A 22066-nucleotide genomic window follows, 5' to 3' on the forward strand; every position below is an offset into this window, starting at 1 on the left:
TTCTATGACATCCTCCCTGCTTTTACCAAATCAGGAGCCATTGGAAGATAAGTGTTCAGCTTCATCTGGAGCACAATGCTAAGACACGCTATGGAAAGTATGACTGCTCAGTCTGCAGTTATCTACATGTTAGTTAGCTGCTTTCAAGACCAAAATTTGGGTGATGTCTAAAAGAGTGATGGTGAAGTCGTCATGCAGCTCATTGGGGTCCTTTATTTTGCAGGTATTTTCTGAGGATTCTCCACAGATGTGTGTTTCTCACTCATCTGGAGAGGAACATCATAAAGCAAAAGAGAAAGACGATGGACATGTCCATGGTAAGAACAACATATTCTACACAGTTCTTTTGGATAGAATATTTATTTATAACATGAGTGCTGATATATTCTAATACTTGGAGAAATGAACCTAGTAAACAGGGAATAAAGAAAAAGCAAGAAAGATAAAGAGTTGTCTCTCTCAAGACCAAAGTCCAGCAGCAGGTTACAGTGGGAGTGTCCCTCTTAGTTTCTGTACAAGACAAGTATAGACCACAGGGGAGTTGGAAAACTTGAATTTTTATGTTTGAAAGAATAATGTTCTTCACATTCTACCTGATTTCTGTTCATTTCTCAGTGTATTTTTATTTTCTTCGGGGAATCTTTTCTAAAGATCAGATTTATGTATTAGATCACAAACCTTCTTTCTAATATCTGTCTAAAATTATAATGATCTTTTTTGTGTCTGTCTTCTCCATTAGATTTTAAGCTAAAGAACTATAGGGGTCTAATCTCATCTGCTATAATCTTCAGAGTTCAGCATATTGTGTCACGTGTTTTATGCACTCATTGTTTTAGTATATAAATAATGCATGTGAAATATACAGCATTCATATATTTAAATTAGTCACATATTTTATTTCTATCTTCTTTTTTCTAACAGATTCTGTTAGCCTTTCGAAAATCCAGAAAGCAGTTTTATTACTTCAAAGAATAATAAAAAGCAAAAAAAGTCACTGCACACAGTGTTCACTACATTTTGAAAAAAATGCACAACTGGAAAATGAGATTCATGAGCTAAAAAAGAGTGTATCAGAGTTTAAGCAAGAAAATATAGAATTGAAACAACAACTCCACAATTTGAGGTATTATTTCCTAGGTTGAAAGAAGGAGTGGAATCTTTTCCTTTAATTCAGTAAAATAAGAAAGGACAAAATTTTTTTTTAACTACTGCCTCATCTGTTAGCACTTTGCAAAGGAGAAAATGTGAATAAATTATAAAATTCTTACAAATATGATAGCATATTATTAAATATGATTACTTCTAAAAACTAAGTTCATATTTTTCCCCATCACAATTTTAATGTCTCTATGGAACCCCATCTGCTAGTAATCTATTTATTTAACAAGCATAATTTGGGATTGTTATTTGTTTATATTTTTAACTTTTTATTACAGTTAATATTTCAAAAAATATCATTTATAAAAAAATCATTTCCTACTCAGATACCATAGCATGTGCCTATAATTCCAGCAGCTTGGGAGACAAAGATAGGAGGATCAAAAGTTCGAAATATTTCTCATTAACATGGGCAGCAATGTCCTAAGCAAATTAATGAGACCCTGTCTCCAACAACAACAACAACAAAAAAAAAAAAGTAATGAAAAAGACCTTGGGATGTATCTAAGGGATTTAGCTTCTGGGGGTTCAATCTCTGGTACCAAATTTGGGGATGAGAAGAAAAGAAAAAAAAATAACTTTCTATATTTCTGTTTACTTTTGAAAAAAATTTCAATATAGAGTTATTTGGTTAAAGTTGTGAAACTTTAAAAAGATGACAGGATTTTTAAATTTCTCTCAAGAAAGTTTGTATTCCACCAGCGAGGCATTTTTCACTGCCCTGAAACATGTTATACATTTATAGTTTTTAGGTTGATTTTGGGGATCAAACTCAGGGTTTTGTGTTACTAGTGTGATGTGCTAGTGCTGAGCTAGATACTAGGCTACACTTCTAACATTAACATTCATTAATAAATGAAATGAAAACAGATTATTTTTTTATTCAAATTCATTCTCATTCATAAATTTGTTCATATTTCTGTATTGAAAGGACATATACTTTTTATGTTTTTTAGGTATACATGACAGTAGACTATACGTTGACATAAATTTATTTTTGTTATGTCTTATATTCCATTGTGTGTGTGCACACACACATATTTTTTTTATCCCTTCATCTGTTGAAGAACATTACTCTTCATTATTGTCTTAAATATTAGGTCCCATCTTGTTCAAAAATGGATTTTGAGTTTTTTGTAAAATACATAATGATCAAAAAGGTAAGTTGAGAGTGTTACCATAAAAGAAACATAAAAAGCATAATAACAGGTATTAGATTATTTATTCCAGTTCGGAGTTATAGTAATACAAATGATACATATTTTTTATATCTTTATTTTATTTATATATGGTGCTAAGGATCAAACCCAGCACCTTACTCATGCTAGGCAAACACTCTACCACTGTGCTACAGCCCCAGCCCCAAAAGACACATATTGAAAAAAGAATGTCTGAATATGCTGTTACATTGTAAGCCAATTATAGGTATGTCTGACATATTTTATGAAGATAAATGATATTACTACTGAATTCATAAGTTTGTATATAAACAATGACTTTAAAACTTATTTGACATGAAATTATCTTTTTAACTGGGGAGGACCTATGATTGTGCAAAAAAAAATTACCTTAAACTTGTCAATTTACCAAATCATTTCTAATTTACTTTTCCGTGGTATCTAAAAGATTTGCTAGTAACAGAAACTTATCAAATAACAAAACAATCTTGTATTATTGACTTTCAATTATGTATGTTTTACACAATATTAAAGGAGAAATTTAAAATGTTAAACTAGAAAAGCTTCAGAGAACATAAAATTTTTATTAAGATACTAAATCAGCATACAAAGAGCCAGAACATAAAAAGACATTTTTGGTTTTTGGCAAAAATCAATTAAAAGGCATCCATATTACCTTCAGATATACCTTAAAAGAAGATGAGGTGAAGAGAAAAAATGATGATATGTTACATGAAAAAAATAAGAACCCACTAAAAGAAAAAGAAACAGAATTTAACAAAGAGGATCAAGTGAGAAAGCAAGCTGAAATCTCTGTTTGTACAATAGATACAGAATTGGAGACTGCAAGAAATCATTTTAATCAGGTAAATGAACGTTCAGTAAAGTTTCAAATTTTTACTGTATTTCATTTGAATTATTTATAAAATCCCTTTAACTTATTTATGTGGCCATGTTTCACTTAATGATGGCAATGTGGTCTGAGGAATGTGCTGTTTGGCAATTTCACCAACATGCAGTCATCATGTGTGTGTACTTCTACACACTTCAGACATCTCCCACAATGTCAGGAAACACAGACTTATAGGACCTCCATTTATATGCAGTCTGCTGTTTCCCAAAGCATGGGTATGTGGGGTGTGAACTACTATTTTGATTTAAAACACAATGTTCATTATTTGGCAATAAAAAAAATTAAAAAAAGATCTAACAAACCAGAAAAAAATACCACAATGTTATCTGACTCTTAAATTAAATGATGATATTTATGACAAAACTAGTTACAGCAAAACTTTGCATCTGGTAGTTGTTCAGCATTTGTTTTCTGAATGAAGAAGTTTAGTTTAATCACTGACATAAATATAAATTTAGGTGTTTTATGTTAAAATACAAACTAAATATCTATGCACCTATTTAAATCATTTTAAAAAAAAATGTTTGACAATTACATTTCTGTCTGCATTTAAGAAATGGTTTTTTTTAATTTTTAAATTTTTTTAAAGATAGATAGAGAGAATTTTAATATTTATTTTTTAGTTTTCGGCGGACGCAACATCTTTGTTTGTATGTGGTGCTGAGGATTGAACCTGGGCTGCACGCATGCCAGGCGAGCGCGCTACCACTTGAGCCACATCCCCACCCCAAGAAATGTTTTCACTCACCCAAATTTATCTGTCATTTGTGCAAGTGAAATGTAAGACATTTACTCATAAAGAATAAATCTATCTTTTGGAATTATTTTTTAATCTTGAAGGTCCCACTCTTAAATTAATCTTTTAGACTTCTGTCACCTGCTGATATACAGCCAAAACCTTGCTGAAATAAATTTGTAGATTTTAGCAGAACAAAATGAAACCTACAATTTCCATGAGACCATAATGCCAGAATTTACAATATGAAATTTCAGTAACACATTTTTTTGCAAACAAAAAGGAAATGTTTCCTGAATTATTTTCTTCTGTTTTCAAATGATTGAGAGAGAGAGAGAGAGTGTGTGTGTGTAATATAGTTAAACAGTAAATCTATTAATTATGGGAAAGTATAGAGGGTTTTAAATCCATATATTTATAACCATAATGTACATATTTTGGAGGTGAGGGATGCAATTTTTGTCCCATTGAATTAAGTAATGTTCTTAATTCAACTGTATTTCTCCGCAGCAGTTCCATGATGACTTTCAGAGTAGCCTTATAAAGAGAAAAGACTTTTAATATTTTCCAGAGGAATAGTTGATTTTTCTATGATCTCAAAACCCTTGCTTCTAATAGTAGATCTTCTAGTTTGGGGAAGTGACTTTGCTCTCTTGTTGTATTAATGTGCATTACTACTTCCACTGTTAAGTAAGGAGGAAAAGTGGGGCCAGCAAATACTCTGGTTTTGTAAATCATTTTCTCACTTTTAAGAAGAGAAACAAACACTTTGCTTCAAGTAATCTCCTACTTCAGTACAAAACACCTTTGGAAAAAATGGCATACCATAATATGTTCTTAGAAATAAATTACTGGTAAGTATTTGTTCCTAATACATAAGATCTGTTTATTTCCTTTATTTTATATTGACTCATGTTTCAATGTTCACTGAGATGAAACAAATGCTACTGAGTATAAATCTCAGGATTTTCTGAGTAGAGCCTTACACATTTTGCCTTATTTGTCATTTGTATTTTGAAACACAGGCCTTCTTTGGTGTTTATCCATTCATAGGACAGAAGTAACTGGCTTTGTGGATGAGCACTAGAAGCAGAGACAAAAGACTTGGAGAAAAATCATGCAATTTGCCTATGTTTTTAGCCTTGTGCTCCTTTTCAGAATTGTGATACATTGTTCATTGATATAGATCATGTGTTTAATGCTGTTCCGACATTTATAATTTATCAATAGATGCAATTCTCATTCACAGCTACAAAATGTTAGAAAACAGAATATGCTAGGAATATTTTTAGGAAAAGACCTTGGAGAACTTTTGTTATGTCTCAGTAGATGTAGAGCTAAGGCTCTTACTATGGACTGGTTGAATACATGAGGTGTCAGATTGCAAACTTATTCTTCTTAAAGTTAAGTGTCCTTTTATTTGCCACTGAAGCCATCCCAACAGATAGGTACATAATAAAATATTTGGAATTTTTAACTGTTTAAAGGATAGATCATACGATCCTAAAAGTGGATCAACAAAGAAGTAGTGAATTCTAATTTTTATTTATTGTTTTTAGGTATACATTACAATAGAGTTCTTTTGGTGTGTTACACATACATAGCATATAACTTCTACTATGTAGAGTTTTTCTGGTCATGTATTCATATGTGAACATAGGAATGTAATGTCAGATTCATTCTACTATATCCCCTCCCCTCTCAGCCCTTTATTCACTTTTGTCTAACCAACAAACTTCTGTTCTTTTATCCTCCACCCTTATGTGTGTTACCAACTACATGTTAAGGAGAATATTCAGACTTTGGATTTGGAGGACTGGATTATTTCACTTGGCATGACAGTGTCCAGTTCCATTCATTTGCCAGCAAATGCCATAATTTCATTCTTCATGGCTGAATCCATTGTGTATATATAACACATTGTCTTTATCCTTCCATGTGTTGAAAGGCACCTAGGTTGGTTCCACAGCTTAACTTTTGTGAAGAGCTGCTATAAATATTTATGTGGCTGTGTCACTATAGTATCATTGGAGTATACACTGAGGAGCAGAATAACTGGGTCAAATGGTCGTTCCATTCCAGGTTTTGTGAGAAATCTATATACTGCTTTCCTGAAAAATTGCTTGGTGCAATGTATGAGTCAATCTTTTCCCCACATTCTCACCAACATTTATTGTTACTTGCATTCTTTATATCTCAGTGTAGTTTTAATTTTCATTTTTCTAATCGCTAAAGATGTTGAACATTTTTTTCATATACTTGTTAACTGTTTGTACATATTTTTCTTTGAAGTGCTTGCTCAGTTTTTTGTTCATTTATTGATTGGGTTATTTTTTGTTTGTGAGTTATTTTTCGAGTTGTTTATATATTCTGGAGATTAATGCTCTATCTGACATGTCAGTGACAAAGATTTTCTCCCATTCTATATGCTGTCTACTCACATTCTTGATGGTTTCCTTTGCTGTAAAGATACCACCCCATTTATTGATTCTTTATTTTACTTCTTGTGCTTTAAGTGACTTTTTGAGGAATTCAGTTCCTACACTGACAAGATGGAGTGCTGGGCCTGTATAATCTTGTAATAGGTCTAGGGTCTTTTATCTATTATGTAGGTTCTTGATCCACTTTGTTTTTGAGAAATAGGGGTTAAATTTCTCCTACGACATATGGGTTTTCAGTTTTCCCAGCACAATTGGTTGAGGAACCTATCCTTTCCCCAATGCATGTTTTATAGTGTGTTTGTCTAGTATTAGATAACTACATGTGTGAGGTTTTCTCTGTTGCTTCTCTTCTGCAAAGTTTTTTTTTTTCTTTTTACATTGGCAAACTAACTAATCACTTAATCTGTTCTTTCATTCTGGTATAATGCAGATTTTTTCAATCTTTATTTTTTTTCTTTTTTATATAACCAGGAATTGAACCAGGGTGCTCAACCACTGAGATGCATCCCAGCCATTTATTTATTTATTTATTTATGAATGAGTCAGGGTCTCACTGAATTGCTGAAGACTGGCTTTGAACCTGTGATCCTCCTGCCTCAGTATCCTGAGACACTGGTATTACAAGCATGAGCCCCTGAACCTGGCAGTTCTTACATTCTTTAAGTTATAATTTTCTTTTACTCTCATAGATCCATCTTCTTGAATTAACTTTTGAACTCTTGGGAATTCATATTTTTATAATCTCAGAAGTTTGCATCTAATTTTTCTTCTGTGGTTATCTATTTATTGAAACCCTTTCACCATATAAATAAACAGGTTTTTCTTTAATTTCAGTGAAAATTATGAAACATCATTTTATTGAGTGCTAGCTAAATGTATCCTTGGTTTTATTTAGGTTTCTCCTAGTGATGGGACAGAGAAAAAGCTATTGCATAAATATCACAAGAAGAAGGATGAGGTCTCTATAAAGAGATTGGGAATGGACACAGTAAAATATCAGAACCAGGAAAAGAAGTGCTTTGAGAATACTGAAATTTTAAGAGAAAAGAATACCAGCCTTCCATGGACACAAAAATTGAATGAGGAAACACTTATGGAAATATTTCAGGACAATGAACAGTTGGATATTTGTAAAGTTGAGAATACATTGGAAAATTTCACACCTGAGAGTGAAAAACAAAGCACAGAAAGACCAGAAACAGATAGTTTACAGGAAAAAAAGAATATTGATGTATCTAACCTAAACGGTAGTAGTGAGATTCCTTCCCAACAGATTGCAAAGTCTGAAGTAAAAACTAGTGACCTAGAAAACGAGCTGCATCAGACAAGAGTAATGACTTTGGCTACAGATCAAGTAAACAGACACCTAACGCAAAGACAGTGCCAACTGAAGGAGATGGAACACAGGTATCAAAATGAAGAAAGAATAAGGAATGAACGTCTCAGAAAGCAGGAAGCTTCTAAAGAGAAGGTATCTAAACTACAAAGAGAAAGTACATTGCATGAAGACCAGTTGCATGAGTATCAGAACAAAGGTGAAAATAAAATAGATGGAATTATTAATGTCCAAACCCAATTTTATGATGTTATAAAAAATCTTCAAGCTCGGAATGACAGATATCGTCTCGTGCTGGAAAACAAATATTTGGAATTAATCAATGAAACTAATCATTTAAAAGAACAACTGGATCAATATGGAAAGGAGAAAGCAGAAGAAGTAAGTATCAAGCAAGATATCTTTATAAAGAGTCTTCAAAGGAATACTCAAATTGATATCTGCTTATGGCTAAATGTTGAATCTTGATGAATATAAAAATGTAGATATTATGAATGTGTTTCTGTATCAACACAGAACTACAACCTGTTGTCCAGCCAAAATAACTTAGACCTCATTTGCAGCACAACCAATCTGTGTTTGAAGTGCTGAGTATTCCAATTTCCCTGCTCTGATTCTTACACACTGTGTACATATTTTAAAATAACTATAGATACTCATGTGTCAACTAAACACAAAAGACTTAGTTAAAATGTATTTTAATATTTAAAAAGGAGGAAATTTTTAAAACTTGGGCCTGACCCTTCAATTTAAGAAATTGTTTCTTATAAAGATTTAAGAGGTTGAGTTAAGATTTTTTTGTAGGTTTATATGCTGACATTAGTAATATGGTCTCAATAATGCTGAAACAATATCTAATTTTGGTGCTATTAATTCAACCCAAAGTTTGCACATGCTAAACACATGTTCTACCAATGAGCTACATCCCATTACTGAATAACAATTTTAATGTCTTCTTGTTGCTATACTTGAAGATCACAATGAAACACATAATGGAAATGCTCATACCTAGTTTCAAATAAATTAGTTACTTTTACAGTTTATTCCAGATTTTACAGTTGAACTGAAATGTAGATGGTGTATTTTGTAATAGACTTTCTTCAGTATATTTTTGTATATTTCTAGTTGGTAAATTTATTTTTAGTCATTTAAGTTTATCATAAATCTGAAAATAACTGTCCTGATATATTTTTTTTGTTTTCATTCATGTCTTGTCCACCTCTTTAAAAGCATCTATTTGTCATTATCATAAATTGGGACTAATGTGATGAATTGCAGCAAAACCACAGTTGATTTCATCTGTAATTTGATGCATATATTCATGATAACTTGCTAATAGTTTTCTTCATTTCATGGCCTAATTCCTATTATATAGTGACAAAGATAATTGTAGCCATCTAAAATTCATTAATTTGGCACTGAACCCCCATGTCCAGACTAATGAGGGTGGCAGGGTTTATGTAAAGCAGGAGTGGTGTGAAGACCAGTGAGAAATCTAAGAGATGTGGACAGGCAGTGAGGTGGAGACCAGGTTACCTAGCATCTCCTTTATTCTTTGTGAAAGTATATTGGAATTATTTTAGCAAAGCTTTAAAGATGTGAGGATGTGGAGTATTAACTTGAGTCTCTAATAAGAGAAGGATAATAACCTCTATAGAATTCACCACTACCAATGAGACCTGTGTAACCATTTTTGATTGAGATTTCAGTAGTTTGTTAAACATTGCAACTTTATCAAGGGCAGTATGTAGAGATACAGGGCTCACCCTTTTGTGTAAGGAATGTGATAGTGACTAAGCAGGAGTACACAATCTTCTATTTTCTTAAGGGAATTCAGAAATAAACAGCAGCTTACTGTTGTATGTAGTGATATTTTTTCAGAGTAAACATCATTATATAATAATAATAGTAATAACAATAGTAATAATAATAATAATAACAATAATAATAATAAAATTTTAAAGTGAGCTGAGTAACAAAATCATTAACAGAAATATCAGGTAGTTGCAAGATGTCTTGAAAAACAGCCAGCTGGTACCCTGAAACTACAATGTGTATCAGAGGCTTCTCTAGAAGATTTAGCACATTTTCACATAAATTTAAAATATAAAGACAGGATTTAATGAAGAAACTAAGACAAATGACAAGTCAAGTATGTAGAAAATTGAACATGTCGTCTGTAAATCAACACCTGCTTAAGTAATAAAAGTTATTCTGGGATACTAATTTCAATGAACAGCTTTCTTTATATTTTCATTATAATTGATTTTATTATATTTGGGCATCTTTATACTGCACTTATTTCTTACACTTAAAATTTTCTTTTAGAATTTTTCTCTTACAAAATCAGCATCTTTCATTAAAATATCTAGTCTGAGAAAAGCTGAGACTTTTTTCTATAACCCAGCAGCTTTTCATGCTGTCTCTACAACAAGGAAAACTAAATAGAGGTACTATTTAATAGAATGTTTCAGGAAAATTTTTTTATTTTTACTTCATTTTTGTGCATCGATTCAAAATCTGAAAGTAATTACTAAATTGACTTTAAAAATGTGTACAAATTTTTTTATGCTTTTCTCAAAATACAGATATGTTTAGGTTTTAGTTTAATTATTGAAAAACATAGGCTATTTCTTTATTTTTTCATTTATTTAGATATATTATGAAGCATATAAATATTTGTATTATGTCTGGACTGTTATCCAAACTAGACAATGAAAAATGTTAGCTAAGTTTTTTTTTCAGTACCTCTCTTAAAAGGCATTTTTATGATATATGTAATGCACCTGACATCGAATTCACCCATATAACATGTAAAATACAGTGTCTCTTAGTACATTAACAGAGTTATGTAACCATTTACATAGTCAATTTTAGAACATTTTCATGTTCTTGAAAAGAAACCTGGAACCTCTTAGCTGTCAGTTTTCTAATCCCTACACGTCCAAAGTCCTAGAAAACTACCAATATATTATTTTAGTAATTTACAAATGTAAACCATAGTACTTTTTATTTATTTATTTATTTATTTTTTAACTTTAGGCAAGACTCTATTTTATTTTTATGTGATTTTTAAATTTGTTTTAATTAGTTACCCATGACAATACAATGACCTTGATATATCATACATTTGAATCACATGGGATAAAATATCTCATTTTTCTGAGTATACAGGTTGCAGAATCACATTGGTCATGCATTCACATATATACACATGGTAATAATAATGTCCGTTTTATTCTACTATCCTTCCTATCTCCCCAGCCTCCCCCTCCCTTCCCATCACTTCTCTCTACCTAATCTAAGGTAACACTATTATTTTTTTTCTCACATCTTCATACATGTATTTTGTATGACAATGAAGGTCTCCTTCCACCATCCTTGCAATTCCCTTTCTCCCTCCTTTTTCCTCTCACCCCTCTTCCCTGTGTAGAGATAATCTTCTTCCCATGCTCTTCCTCTCTTCCCCATTTTGAGTCACCCCCCTTATATCAGAGAAGACACTCGGCATTTGTTTTTCTTGGGACTGGTTAACTTCACTTAGCATAATCTGCTCTAATGCCATTCATTTCCCTGCAAATGCCATGGTCTCATTATTTTTAGTGCTGAGTAATATTCCATTGAGTATATATGCCACATGTTTTTATTCATTCATCCATTGAAGGGCATCTAGGTTGGCTCCACAGTCTAGCTATTGTGAATTGTGCTGCGATAAACATTAATGTGGCTATGTCCCTGTAGTACACTGTTTCTTTATTGTTCTTTTTAGATATATATGATAGTAGACTGTATTTGAATATTTACATCATAGATTATAACTTCACATTTTTATATTTGTACATAATGTGGAGTTACACTGGTCATGTATTCACATGTGAATATAGGAAAGTTGTTTCAGATTTATTCTACTGTCTTTTCTGTTTCCATTGTCATTCCCATTCCTTTTGTCTTAATTCAGTGAACTTCTATTCTTTTTTCCCACATTCCTTACTCTGTGTTAGCATTCACTTATGAAAGAGAACTTCCAGCCTTTGGATTTGGAGAATTGGCTTATTTCACTTAGGATGATAATCTCCAGTTCCATCCATTTACTGGCAAATGCCATAATTTCATTCTTTCTCACAGCTTATTAATATTCCATCCTGTGTACATGACATTTTTAAAATCTGTTCATCTATTGAAGGTTTCATAGCTTGAATATTGTGATTTGAGCCACTTTAGACATTGTTGTGGCTGTGTCACTGTAGTATGATGATTTTAAGGATTTTGTGTGTAAATCAAGGAGTGGGATAAGTGGGTCAAATGGCAGTTACATTCCAAGATTTCTGAGGACTCTCCATACTGCTTTCCAGAATGATTGCACCAATTTGCAGTCCCATCAGCAATGTGTAAGTGAACATTTTCCCCACACTGCCACCAACATCTATCATTATTTTATTCTTTTCAGTTGCCATTCTGACCCGAGTGAGATGGAATCTCAGTGTGGCATTTGCATTTCTCTAATTGAATTTTTTTCATATATTTTCTGACCATTTGCATATGTTCTTCTGGGAAGTGCCTTTTCAGTTCCTTTGCCCATTTATTGATTGGATTATTGGTTGGTGTTCTTTTGGTGTTAAAAAATTTGAATTATTTGTACATCCTGGTGATTTATGTTCTATTGGAGGTGCACATGGCAAAGATTTTTTCACGTTTTGAAGATTCTCTGTTCATAATTCTTGATGGTTTCCTTTGCTGTGAAAGTTTTTTAGTTTGATACCAACCCATTTATTGATTTTTTTAAAAACAGTTGTACATAGACCACAATATCTTTATTTTTATGTGGTGGTGAGGATCAAACACAATGCCTCACACATGGAAGGCAAGCACTCTACCACTGAGCTACAGCCCCAGCCCCAGCCCCATATTGATGCTTTTAAAAAACATTTTTATTTGTAGATGGACACATTATCTTTATTTATTCATGTGTGGTGCTGAGGATCAAACCAAGAGCTGCACACATGCTAAGCAAGCACTCTACCACTGAACTACCAGCCACCATTTTCTGATTCTTGATATTAACTTTTGGTTTTTGGAAATCTTGTTTGGAAGTTGGCTTATAGTTCTAACTCTAAAATTACTCTGTAATGGATATTTCATACAAGTGAATTTATACAACAGTAGGTCTTTTGTTTTTTACCAGTTTCATTGACTTAGAATACTTTTTTCAGGGATCCTCTGTGTTGTAGCAAGCATCACTATTTTATTTCTTTCTGTTGTCTGTAGAATTTTGTTTTATGACCATATCACTTAGCCAGTTATCAGTTGCTAAACCATAAAATGCTTCCACCTCTTGACAACTCCAGTACTACATGACTAGGGGCATCTATTTACAAGTTAATATTTGGACATGCTTTTATTACCCTGCCTCTTTGTGGTCTTCATGAATTGTGCCGATTGTACCATATCTCTGTCTTATTCATGCTGTACTTTCTGACTTGTCTGTTTTTATTCACTTGATCATGTTTATTCAGAGATCACATAAAATGAATTTTTATTTTTCATGCACTTTCTCTGACTTTTCTGTCACCAACAGTGTTTGCATGGTGATTATCTTGTTGAGATATAAATTCTCCCAAGGTGAGAGTAATATCTGATATCCACACCTATTCTAGAATGAATGGAAAATATTAATGCCTAATAGTTGTTTTAACAAAATTACTATTTGATATCAATCAATATTTTTTGTTAGTAGATTGGCCTGTTAAGACTTTTATTCTAACTATATTTCAGTGACAAAATATAAAATTAAATTCACTTAACCCAATAGTAAATTCAGTATGGGAAAAATCATCTTCTATATAGATTTCCTCAACATTTATTATGTAGCCAGAATTGGGATTTATAGATGTGAAATCCTTACCAACTGAAAAGCTAATATACCTTGTTATAGAAACTCAATCTACTCTTCATAATGCTGGTATAGATTATGTTTTGTTGCAGTTGAATTTATGTAAAATTTGTTGAGTTTGTGTCGAGTATTTTCAGTATCTTATTTTCATATTGTGTTTTTTCATACTTCTTTTATTCATGCAGATGGATGATCTCACTGCAAAGATGAAAAATGCATCTTCAAAGCACTTACATTTGAGAACAAACTATGAATGTTTTATGCAGAACTTGTTTTTTATAAAAAGTATACAAGATACATTTGAAAAAATAGAAAGGAATCAAAAAAAGTTGGAAGAAAATGTAGTAAACTTTCCAAGGCACACACGGAGCACTCGAGTAGAACGAGGCCAAGGAGTACGATGGGAATGTGACATTGAACATCGAGCAAGATGGGATTTAGAGGAGAAGCAAAAACAAGTATTTCTGATTTTACAGGCTATCTTACTTATCTGCAGTTTGCTTTAATTCATTTCATCGTAAACTATTTTGGATATACGTATCATAGGTGTATTCTATATCTCTTGAGGGAAGACATTTGATGCCCCTTCAAATACCACAATTTACATCATCCTTTCAGCTAATTTGATCTGAGTAATAATTTTCATCAGATAACTGTTGGATATTTGATAATAGTGGGCATAAGTAAGACAATGAGGAGAAAAAAATATGATGTAGAAATATACTTTTGAATTGTTAAGTTAAAATTTTCAACTTTCATATTTTGAATTGATTCTATTATTCTTTAAATTATCGGATGATCTGAGTGCTAATGTGAGAATGATTCATTACTTTGAGCACAGATCAATGGTAGATAGCCTAGCCTGTGCAACGCCCTGGGTTCCATTTGCAGTAGAAAAGAGGAGGAGGAGGGCAGGGAATGAGGGAGGAAAGGGGGAGAGGAAGAACTCAATTATTATTGGTTCAGATTTAATGTAATTGATACTGATGACAGAAGTTTACAGTCTAATATTTTTTTCTTCACTTTTAAAATTGCTGTCTGAATTTTTGACTCAGAAGTAAATAAAATAACTACATAATAATTATTTGGGTTCTAATTATTTTTAAAATATATTCTTTTTATGTTCTTTAGACACAAGAAGCAGCTCCGGAAATTACAGAGCAGTTCAGAAAGACTAATTTTACTTCAATAAGAAGTCAGATGGAACTCAGAATTAGCCATCTGGAATCTGAACTGAAAATTCTAAGAAATGCAACTGAGAGAATATAGGCACTTCCATATAGAACAATCCAGATTCCACAAGTATGTCAAAACCTAGATTGAAAGAGAGCAACTTAGTCTCCTTAATTTGTGTCTACTGCATAACTTTGAGACAGGTTGATGAGATCGGTAGCATGCAAAAGCAAACTAGACCCTATAATTTGTGGAAGTAATGTTAGGAAATGAATGTACTCTTGAAATATTAGTCTAGGAAGTTTATCTTTCACTCACCTTTGCATTTTACATCTGAAGGTAAACTATTAAGCTTTCTTCCCTTAGTGTTCTCCTATATGTAATCTGGTCTATTAGACTTTTAGTTAAGTATTTTTGAAGTTTTGTGATTCACATAGTTATATTGTGACAAAACTGCTTCTACATGGAAACATGAACCAAGTTTCACAATTTTTGAAAGATTATAACTGAAACCTTAAGTGTCCAGTGTTGCTGTAACTACACTCTGAGCACATTCTGACACCTGACAGATTAACTGATTTTTATTTTAATTTTTAAATATTATCCTTACATGGTATCTAGAGACAAAATGTTCTATATAGTTTTTCCCCTCTACATTGTCATACTTGTGATGATGGGAAGTATAACCTGCAAAGTGGTTAAAATATTCTGATGATAAGTGTTGGGGCCTGTGAATGACAGAATGAATGGGCAGTCTCCTGAAGCCCTGGTAACAAATTCATGGGCCAACTTTCTAGGCAGCAGCTTTAATCTATCTAGATCACCCACTCACCTGTCTTGTTCTGAACCAGTGGCTGTTGCTCTGAATTGTCTCATTGTCAAATGCTTAATTTATCTAGGTAATAGGTAGAATATACATATGATGGTAATAAATGCTTGACAATATCTTCAAGGAACATTCTTTAAGTCCTTGAACTGGTTCACTAAATATGAATCTTTCTAGCTTTACTAAAATTTTCTAGTTGCATGTGTTTAAGGAAACCATGATGATTTAATATACTTCAACATAGTAAAATGGCTTTGGTAGTCAAATAACTAAGATATACATCATCTGCTATATTTATCTTTAAAATATCCATATTGCTAATGGCATCCTCAAGAATCTTCCAAGGAGAGTCTTTCAAGAAGGCAACATTGTTACCTGCAAAGTTATACATCGCTGATTTCTGTCTCTCTTCCACCAACATTGCTTTAATTGGAAGTTTGAAGCCCCCTAGAAATATGTACACTTCTTTAGAGAAATTACAAACCCATAATTGCATACACTGTCTCTGTTCTGATTCTTTTAGTGTTGTGCCCACATATGGAGAATTTCTACCTACTCTCTTTTTAAAATATTTTTTTAGTTATATATTTTCTTTATTTTATGTGGTGCTGAGGATTGAACCCAGTGCCTCACATGTGTAGGCAATTACTCTACCACTGAGCAAGGATCCCTCCACTTACTGTTATGGAAAATTTAAATTATTCTTTTATTTGATGAAAATTTTGAAAGTGCATTTAGACATAAATAATATTGAGGTTAATTTTGAAATAATTAAACAAGCATGAAATATAATGTGCTCTAATTCAGTGACCAGTACTTCCACTTTATCTCCCCTTCTTCCTCCCTGTGTTCTCTTTCTTCTGCTCTACTGATCTTATACTTATTTGCAGTTTTTAAGTTTCTTTTTGAATTATGCATTATGAATATACATGAAGGTGTAATCCACTGTGATATCTTCATATGGATTCACAAAAAAATTTGATCAGATTCATTTCACTTTTCCACACTGAGTGCTGTCCCCAACTCCCTGGCGTGGGTTGGGTGAGGGTTAGGGTTAGGTTAGGGTTAGAGTTGCATTGTAGAACAGGAGCCCTTCAGTATAACCCAGTGATTTCCTTCATACTAAGACTTCATTTGAGCGAGTCAAATATTAGTCCAAAAATGATGAGCTATATTTTTAAGAGCTAATAAGCAAAACAATGTCGAGCTATTTTGAACCCATTTGAAGATATTTCTATAATATTTGACAATTTTTTTTATCAGGGGTATTATTACAATAATGAAATATCTGCTTGAAAATGAACAAATAAAAGATACCATCTTGCTTTCATTGCACCTTGGTTTAGAGCTTCCATGGTTTTATTTATTTATTTATTTTTGGTTGTTTGTTTCTTTGCACCAGGGATTGTACTCAGGGACACTTGACCACTGAGCCACATCCCCAAACCTATTCATGTTTTATTTAGAGACAGGGTCTCAGTGAGTTGCTTAGGCCTCACGGTTGCTGAAACTAGCTTTGAATTCAAGACTGTCCTGTCTCATCCTCTTAAGCCACTGTGATTACAGGCATGTGCCATCACACCCTGCTTCAATGGTGTTTTGATGAACTTCTTAACACATAGTAAAGCCATGCATATCTATATTAAATGTGGCCTCAACCTTATTCTTTTATTTGGCATTTTGACCTAAAAAATCACAGGAGAACAAATCTAAGCTTTATAAAACAATGCTGAAGTTAAATAGTTATGACAGAAAGAAATAATTTTAACATATAAATTACAATTTAATTTAATAGCTGATATATTTTTTTCAGTTTCTTAGCTTACATGAATATCTTTCTGAAAAAAAATGAGAGAATGGGGTTTGAAGTGCTTCAGAGTCATGAAATTGGATGACTGTTTACAAAAAGAGAATGAAAGTTAGTTGTTATGCAGGATGCAAGTATAAGTTGTTCTTATTAGTTCTTACCAGAAAAAAAATGAGATAATTTACCATTTACAAAACAATGATAAATTGTGTATGAATGTAGACACAATGCAAAGGGGATTTGGGAGGCAACTCTTTTTCCAATGTATTTCTGGGAGAAAGTGGTGTTTCTTTTTTACTTATGCCTAAGCTAGTTTATTTAAAACTTAATGTAATAGTTCTACATTTCCTTGTGGAACATTAGTTTGCCATATCATGCTAGCCTGAATAGAAGAGTGTTTTTTAAACTCTTTCATCACGTTTCAAAGATATGTCTCCGTAATCACTACACAATGCCTTCAAAGGTGAAGGGAGAAGGAGAGGAAAAAAACTACTAGAGAGGAAGAGTGATCAAATTATTTTATGTGCATCTGTGAATATGTCATAATCAATTCCTCTATTATATATAGTCAAATCCACCAGTAAAAATTTTTGTTTAAAATAATTTTCTTTAAAAATAGAACATGAAGACAGGAATGGGAATTCTGTCAGTCAAAATCATTTGTTTTCACATCAAATGTGTAAAGGCATTAGACACCACCTTATTTTTATCACTACAACATACTTACTATGTTCAATAATATATTTTAGACCCTATTTGGGGAATTAGTAAGAGAAGAGTTTTATACAAAGAACACTCTACATGGTGATATTTATATAAGAGTTGGAAGTATTTACCACATAACTCATCAAGTGCACATCTATAATGAACCAAATGTTTAAAAACTGCTGGTCATAACTTCTGAAATCAATTACAATTAAAGAGCTATGTATTTTTTCCAATTCTGAATATCAACAAATTAAAGACCTTAAGTGTGAAACTGCTTTTTTCCCACTTCTGCCCCACTATGAAACTGTCAGCCTATACACTGACATTCTTTTGTGGGAAAAAATGGCATCACCCATTTTCTGTGGTTTATGGCCAAAATCCCAGACTGACTAAGTAACAGTCACACATTTAAAATACCCTTTCATGACTCTGTCATTAGTTTACATTTGCCTCAATAAAAGTATGAAATTTCTTAGCCAAAAATTAAAATATCCAAACAACTGGATTTTTGTCAGGTTACTCAGGCTATCTCATCTCACTTGCTTTATGGCACTTTGCTCTAGATTCTAGTGACACTGGACCACTGTGATTCCACAAGTGTTCTTTCTCATCTCGGTGTCTGCAGTGTCTGCATGCACCTCTTCCCTTTCTCTCACAATTTCTCCTTTTACTTCAGGTGTTAACTCATGTATCACTTCCATTGAAGGACCTCAAACACTGACACAAATTTGGGACAGAAGTCCCTTCTAAGTGTTCCAGTGGTAACCTGTTTTATCCTTGTCCTAATGCCAATGACTCTGTATGGAAATTGCCCGATTGTCTGCTTTTGAAGCTATTGTATATGACTGTTGAGAGGTGTCCATTATCATCTCCATGTTGTCATCCCAGTTCTTGCCAGAATACCCTAGCATATGGTTGTCAAATTTATGCATAAGGGATGGAAAACCCAAAGCTCTGATACTCAGTCATAATGACAATTGTGTATGAAAATATGGGCGTACTGCATTCCATAGTGATTTTGTATTGTGGACATATCTTTTTTTCTTCTTATAAACAATGAAAAGTTCTAAACTTCTTCACTGACTTATACTTATAAAATGTTTGAGAAAAAATATAATTCTTTTTCTCTTGCTGCAGGATTTGAATCCTGACCATGGGAGCTTCTGCCTTAAGAATTACTAATAAGACAAGACAAGATTTACTTTTGGAAACATCATAAAGATATACAGAGATTTTAAGAAAAAAAATATGAAAGCTAATATTGTGTTTTTCAGACTGTTAATATAATATTTACATATTTATGAAATGTATGATGTAAATACTTTATTGAAATGGATGTGTGTAACATATAATGAAATTATCAAAATATGAAAATTGTTTATATCTGTAAGAAAATGTGAAGTGCAAGTGCAAACCAGTTTTTATTAGATGTGTTTTCAGACTATCTAAATGTTAACATTTAAGCTCAATTCAGCAACCAAGTCAACACTAATTTGGAAGATCTAAATATCACATTAATGATGGATTATTTATATTATATCAGTGAATATGGGTCCAGAGAATTAGGCAACATTATTTTTACATGCTGGTTACTATATTCATAATGGATTAATGTATTGCAATTATTATACTGCCATCTTTAAATTTATATTTCAGGCACTGACTTATTAATTTTTCTAATAAGAATATTTGCTTAGTGTTTTATCTTCTTTTTTTTCCTTTTCTCTTTGTTTATACAATCTTGGGAAATAATAGTAAATTTACAGGTTCTAATATAAAGTACTTTTGTCTGCTGAAGCATTTTAAATTGAATTGCTTACATAATGCTATCATTTATGATATTTTTAGTATTTTGTACAAGTCAGAACATGCTAGATAACTACAATTCAACATTCATTTATTATGAGTATATTTTTCAAATATTAACAGGTAACAGCATAGTTGTTAATTGTATCAGTTTCATTATAAAGGTTATATTGTTATCTAGCATGTTCTGACTTGTAGGAAATACTAAACCTATCATGAAAGATGGCATAGTTAACAATTCATTTTAAAATGCTTCAGTGGGAAAAAGTACTTTGCATTAGAACCTGCAACTTCACTAATATTTTCCAAGATTGTATAAAGAAAAAAAGCAAAAAAAAAAAAAAAAAAAAACACCACACATTAAACAAATGCTGTTTCTCAAATCAACACTTATACATTCTATCATAATGCCTTGGACCACTTAATCCTCAAATTATTTTCATGTTTTTCTAGTAGCCTAATATTGTTCTTTATAAAAAAATATTTCCTTCAGAGACATGAAATGAACTTAATTGTTTTATTTTATAGATGCCTTCTGAATTAAATATTCCTTAGTCTTTTCTTAACCTTCATGACCTTAAATTTTTCAGAGGGAAAGCTTGTAGAATGTGCTTAAAATCGATTGGAGCTAGATTACATATTTTTGGCAAGAGTACCACAGAAATCAATTCTATGATTTTCACTTTGAATCACATCTTGTGACCTATAATATCCTCATTACTGCTGATGTTAATATTGGTCATTAATGTGGTATTTGCAGGATTTTACTTTGTAATTATTATTTGTGTGAAGATAGTTTGAGACTATACATATTAATATAAATATAAATGTGTATCATTCACCACTAAATTTGTTCATTTATTATATCTATACAGATTCATGGTTTATTTTATTGTGTTTGCTGTTACTTGTTAATATTTTAAGAATTTATTTTTCTTTCAGAAATGTTCTATTTTGATAATCTCAGATTTATAGAAGATTTAAGACAGCAGTGAAAGGAATTCATAAGAAACATTCCCTAAATGTTATTCTTTATTTCTAGATAAGTCTACGTACATAACAGTTTTTATCTCTGAAACATTTGCAAGATGCACACAATGTCTTTTTATTTGTAAATAAAAAAACTCACATTATCTAAAAATGAGAAATTATCTCTGTAACTATGGTGCAATGATCAAAATAAGTAAACTATATTGTGAATATCTACTCTACAAATCTTATTCAAAATTTGACAATTATTTTAACAATTGTCTTTGAACCAAAATAAATCCAATTTGGGGAAATTTTAATATCAATTATTCACTGTGTCCAGTGGTCTTGTTTCTTCTGTTTTTTTTTTTTTTTTTTTTTAATCTGGGATGGTTCCTTTAGCATTTCTGGGCTATTCATGATATCTTTGATTTTGATTTTTGAATGATGTATTTCAGTAGTAGTTCTATAGATTTTTCTTCAGTTTATAATTAGATTTTAATTTTCATAACCAGTGGATAAATGCTCAAATATTTGACTCTCAAGTTAACCTGAATGCTGCTGGTAGATTGCACATAGGGATCCCTGTTCTATCAATATGTCAATATATTTGGTGATATTAAAATTAATACCAATGGAATTTGCAAATATTTCTTTAGAGGAGCACATCATGAAGACTTTAGGCTTTGTGGACCAGAAGTTCTCTGTGGTCACAGCCTAAAATCTGCAAATATAATAATCATTCTTCTACAGATTTCCTGTACAATTCAGTTTATGAAATAAGAATATTTTCTGAATTTGCCCTCAGGTTTTGTTATTGATTTCACCATTTCAATATTAATAAGCACTTTGCATATCTGCCCTTGAAACTTATCTTTTAAAAATAAATACCTTTATTTATTTATTTATATGTAGTGCTGAGTATCAAAAACAATGCCTCATCCATGCTAGAAAAATTCTCTTACACTGAAAAACAACCCCAGCCCTGTGTTATCATTAAGAATGAGAAAATTAATACTCAGTTTATTTAATAAATCAGGAAGAAATTTTCATGGTTACTGTAGATTAAATTTTTATCAATTTATTTTTTAGCATTTTTGGTGTTACATATGTAATTTTTAAAAT

At 31.8% G+C, this 22066-nt stretch overlaps 1 protein-coding gene across 1 annotated transcript; it reads left to right on the plus strand.

Annotated features, from left to right (window-relative positions):
* Nucleotides 1-226: 226 nt before the first annotated feature.
* On the plus strand, nucleotides 227-21255 carry LOC144364896 (ankyrin repeat domain-containing protein 26-like). The gene is made up of 7 exons (XM_078015041.1): nucleotides 227-317; nucleotides 922-1123; nucleotides 3019-3202; nucleotides 7322-8143; nucleotides 13838-14110; nucleotides 14784-14954; nucleotides 19304-21255. Exons 1-6 carry the CDS (start codon nucleotides 248-250, stop codon nucleotides 14919-14921), a joined length of 1689 nt encoding a protein of 562 aa, XP_077871167.1. The 5' UTR covers nucleotides 227-247; the 3' UTR covers nucleotides 14922-14954; nucleotides 19304-21255.
* Nucleotides 21256-22066: the final 811 nt, after the last annotated feature.

This window comes from Ictidomys tridecemlineatus, chromosome 1 (genome assembly GCF_052094955.1).
Source record: "Ictidomys tridecemlineatus isolate mIctTri1 chromosome 1, mIctTri1.hap1, whole genome shotgun sequence".
Classification (NCBI taxonomy): domain Eukaryota; kingdom Metazoa; phylum Chordata; class Mammalia; order Rodentia; family Sciuridae; genus Ictidomys; species Ictidomys tridecemlineatus.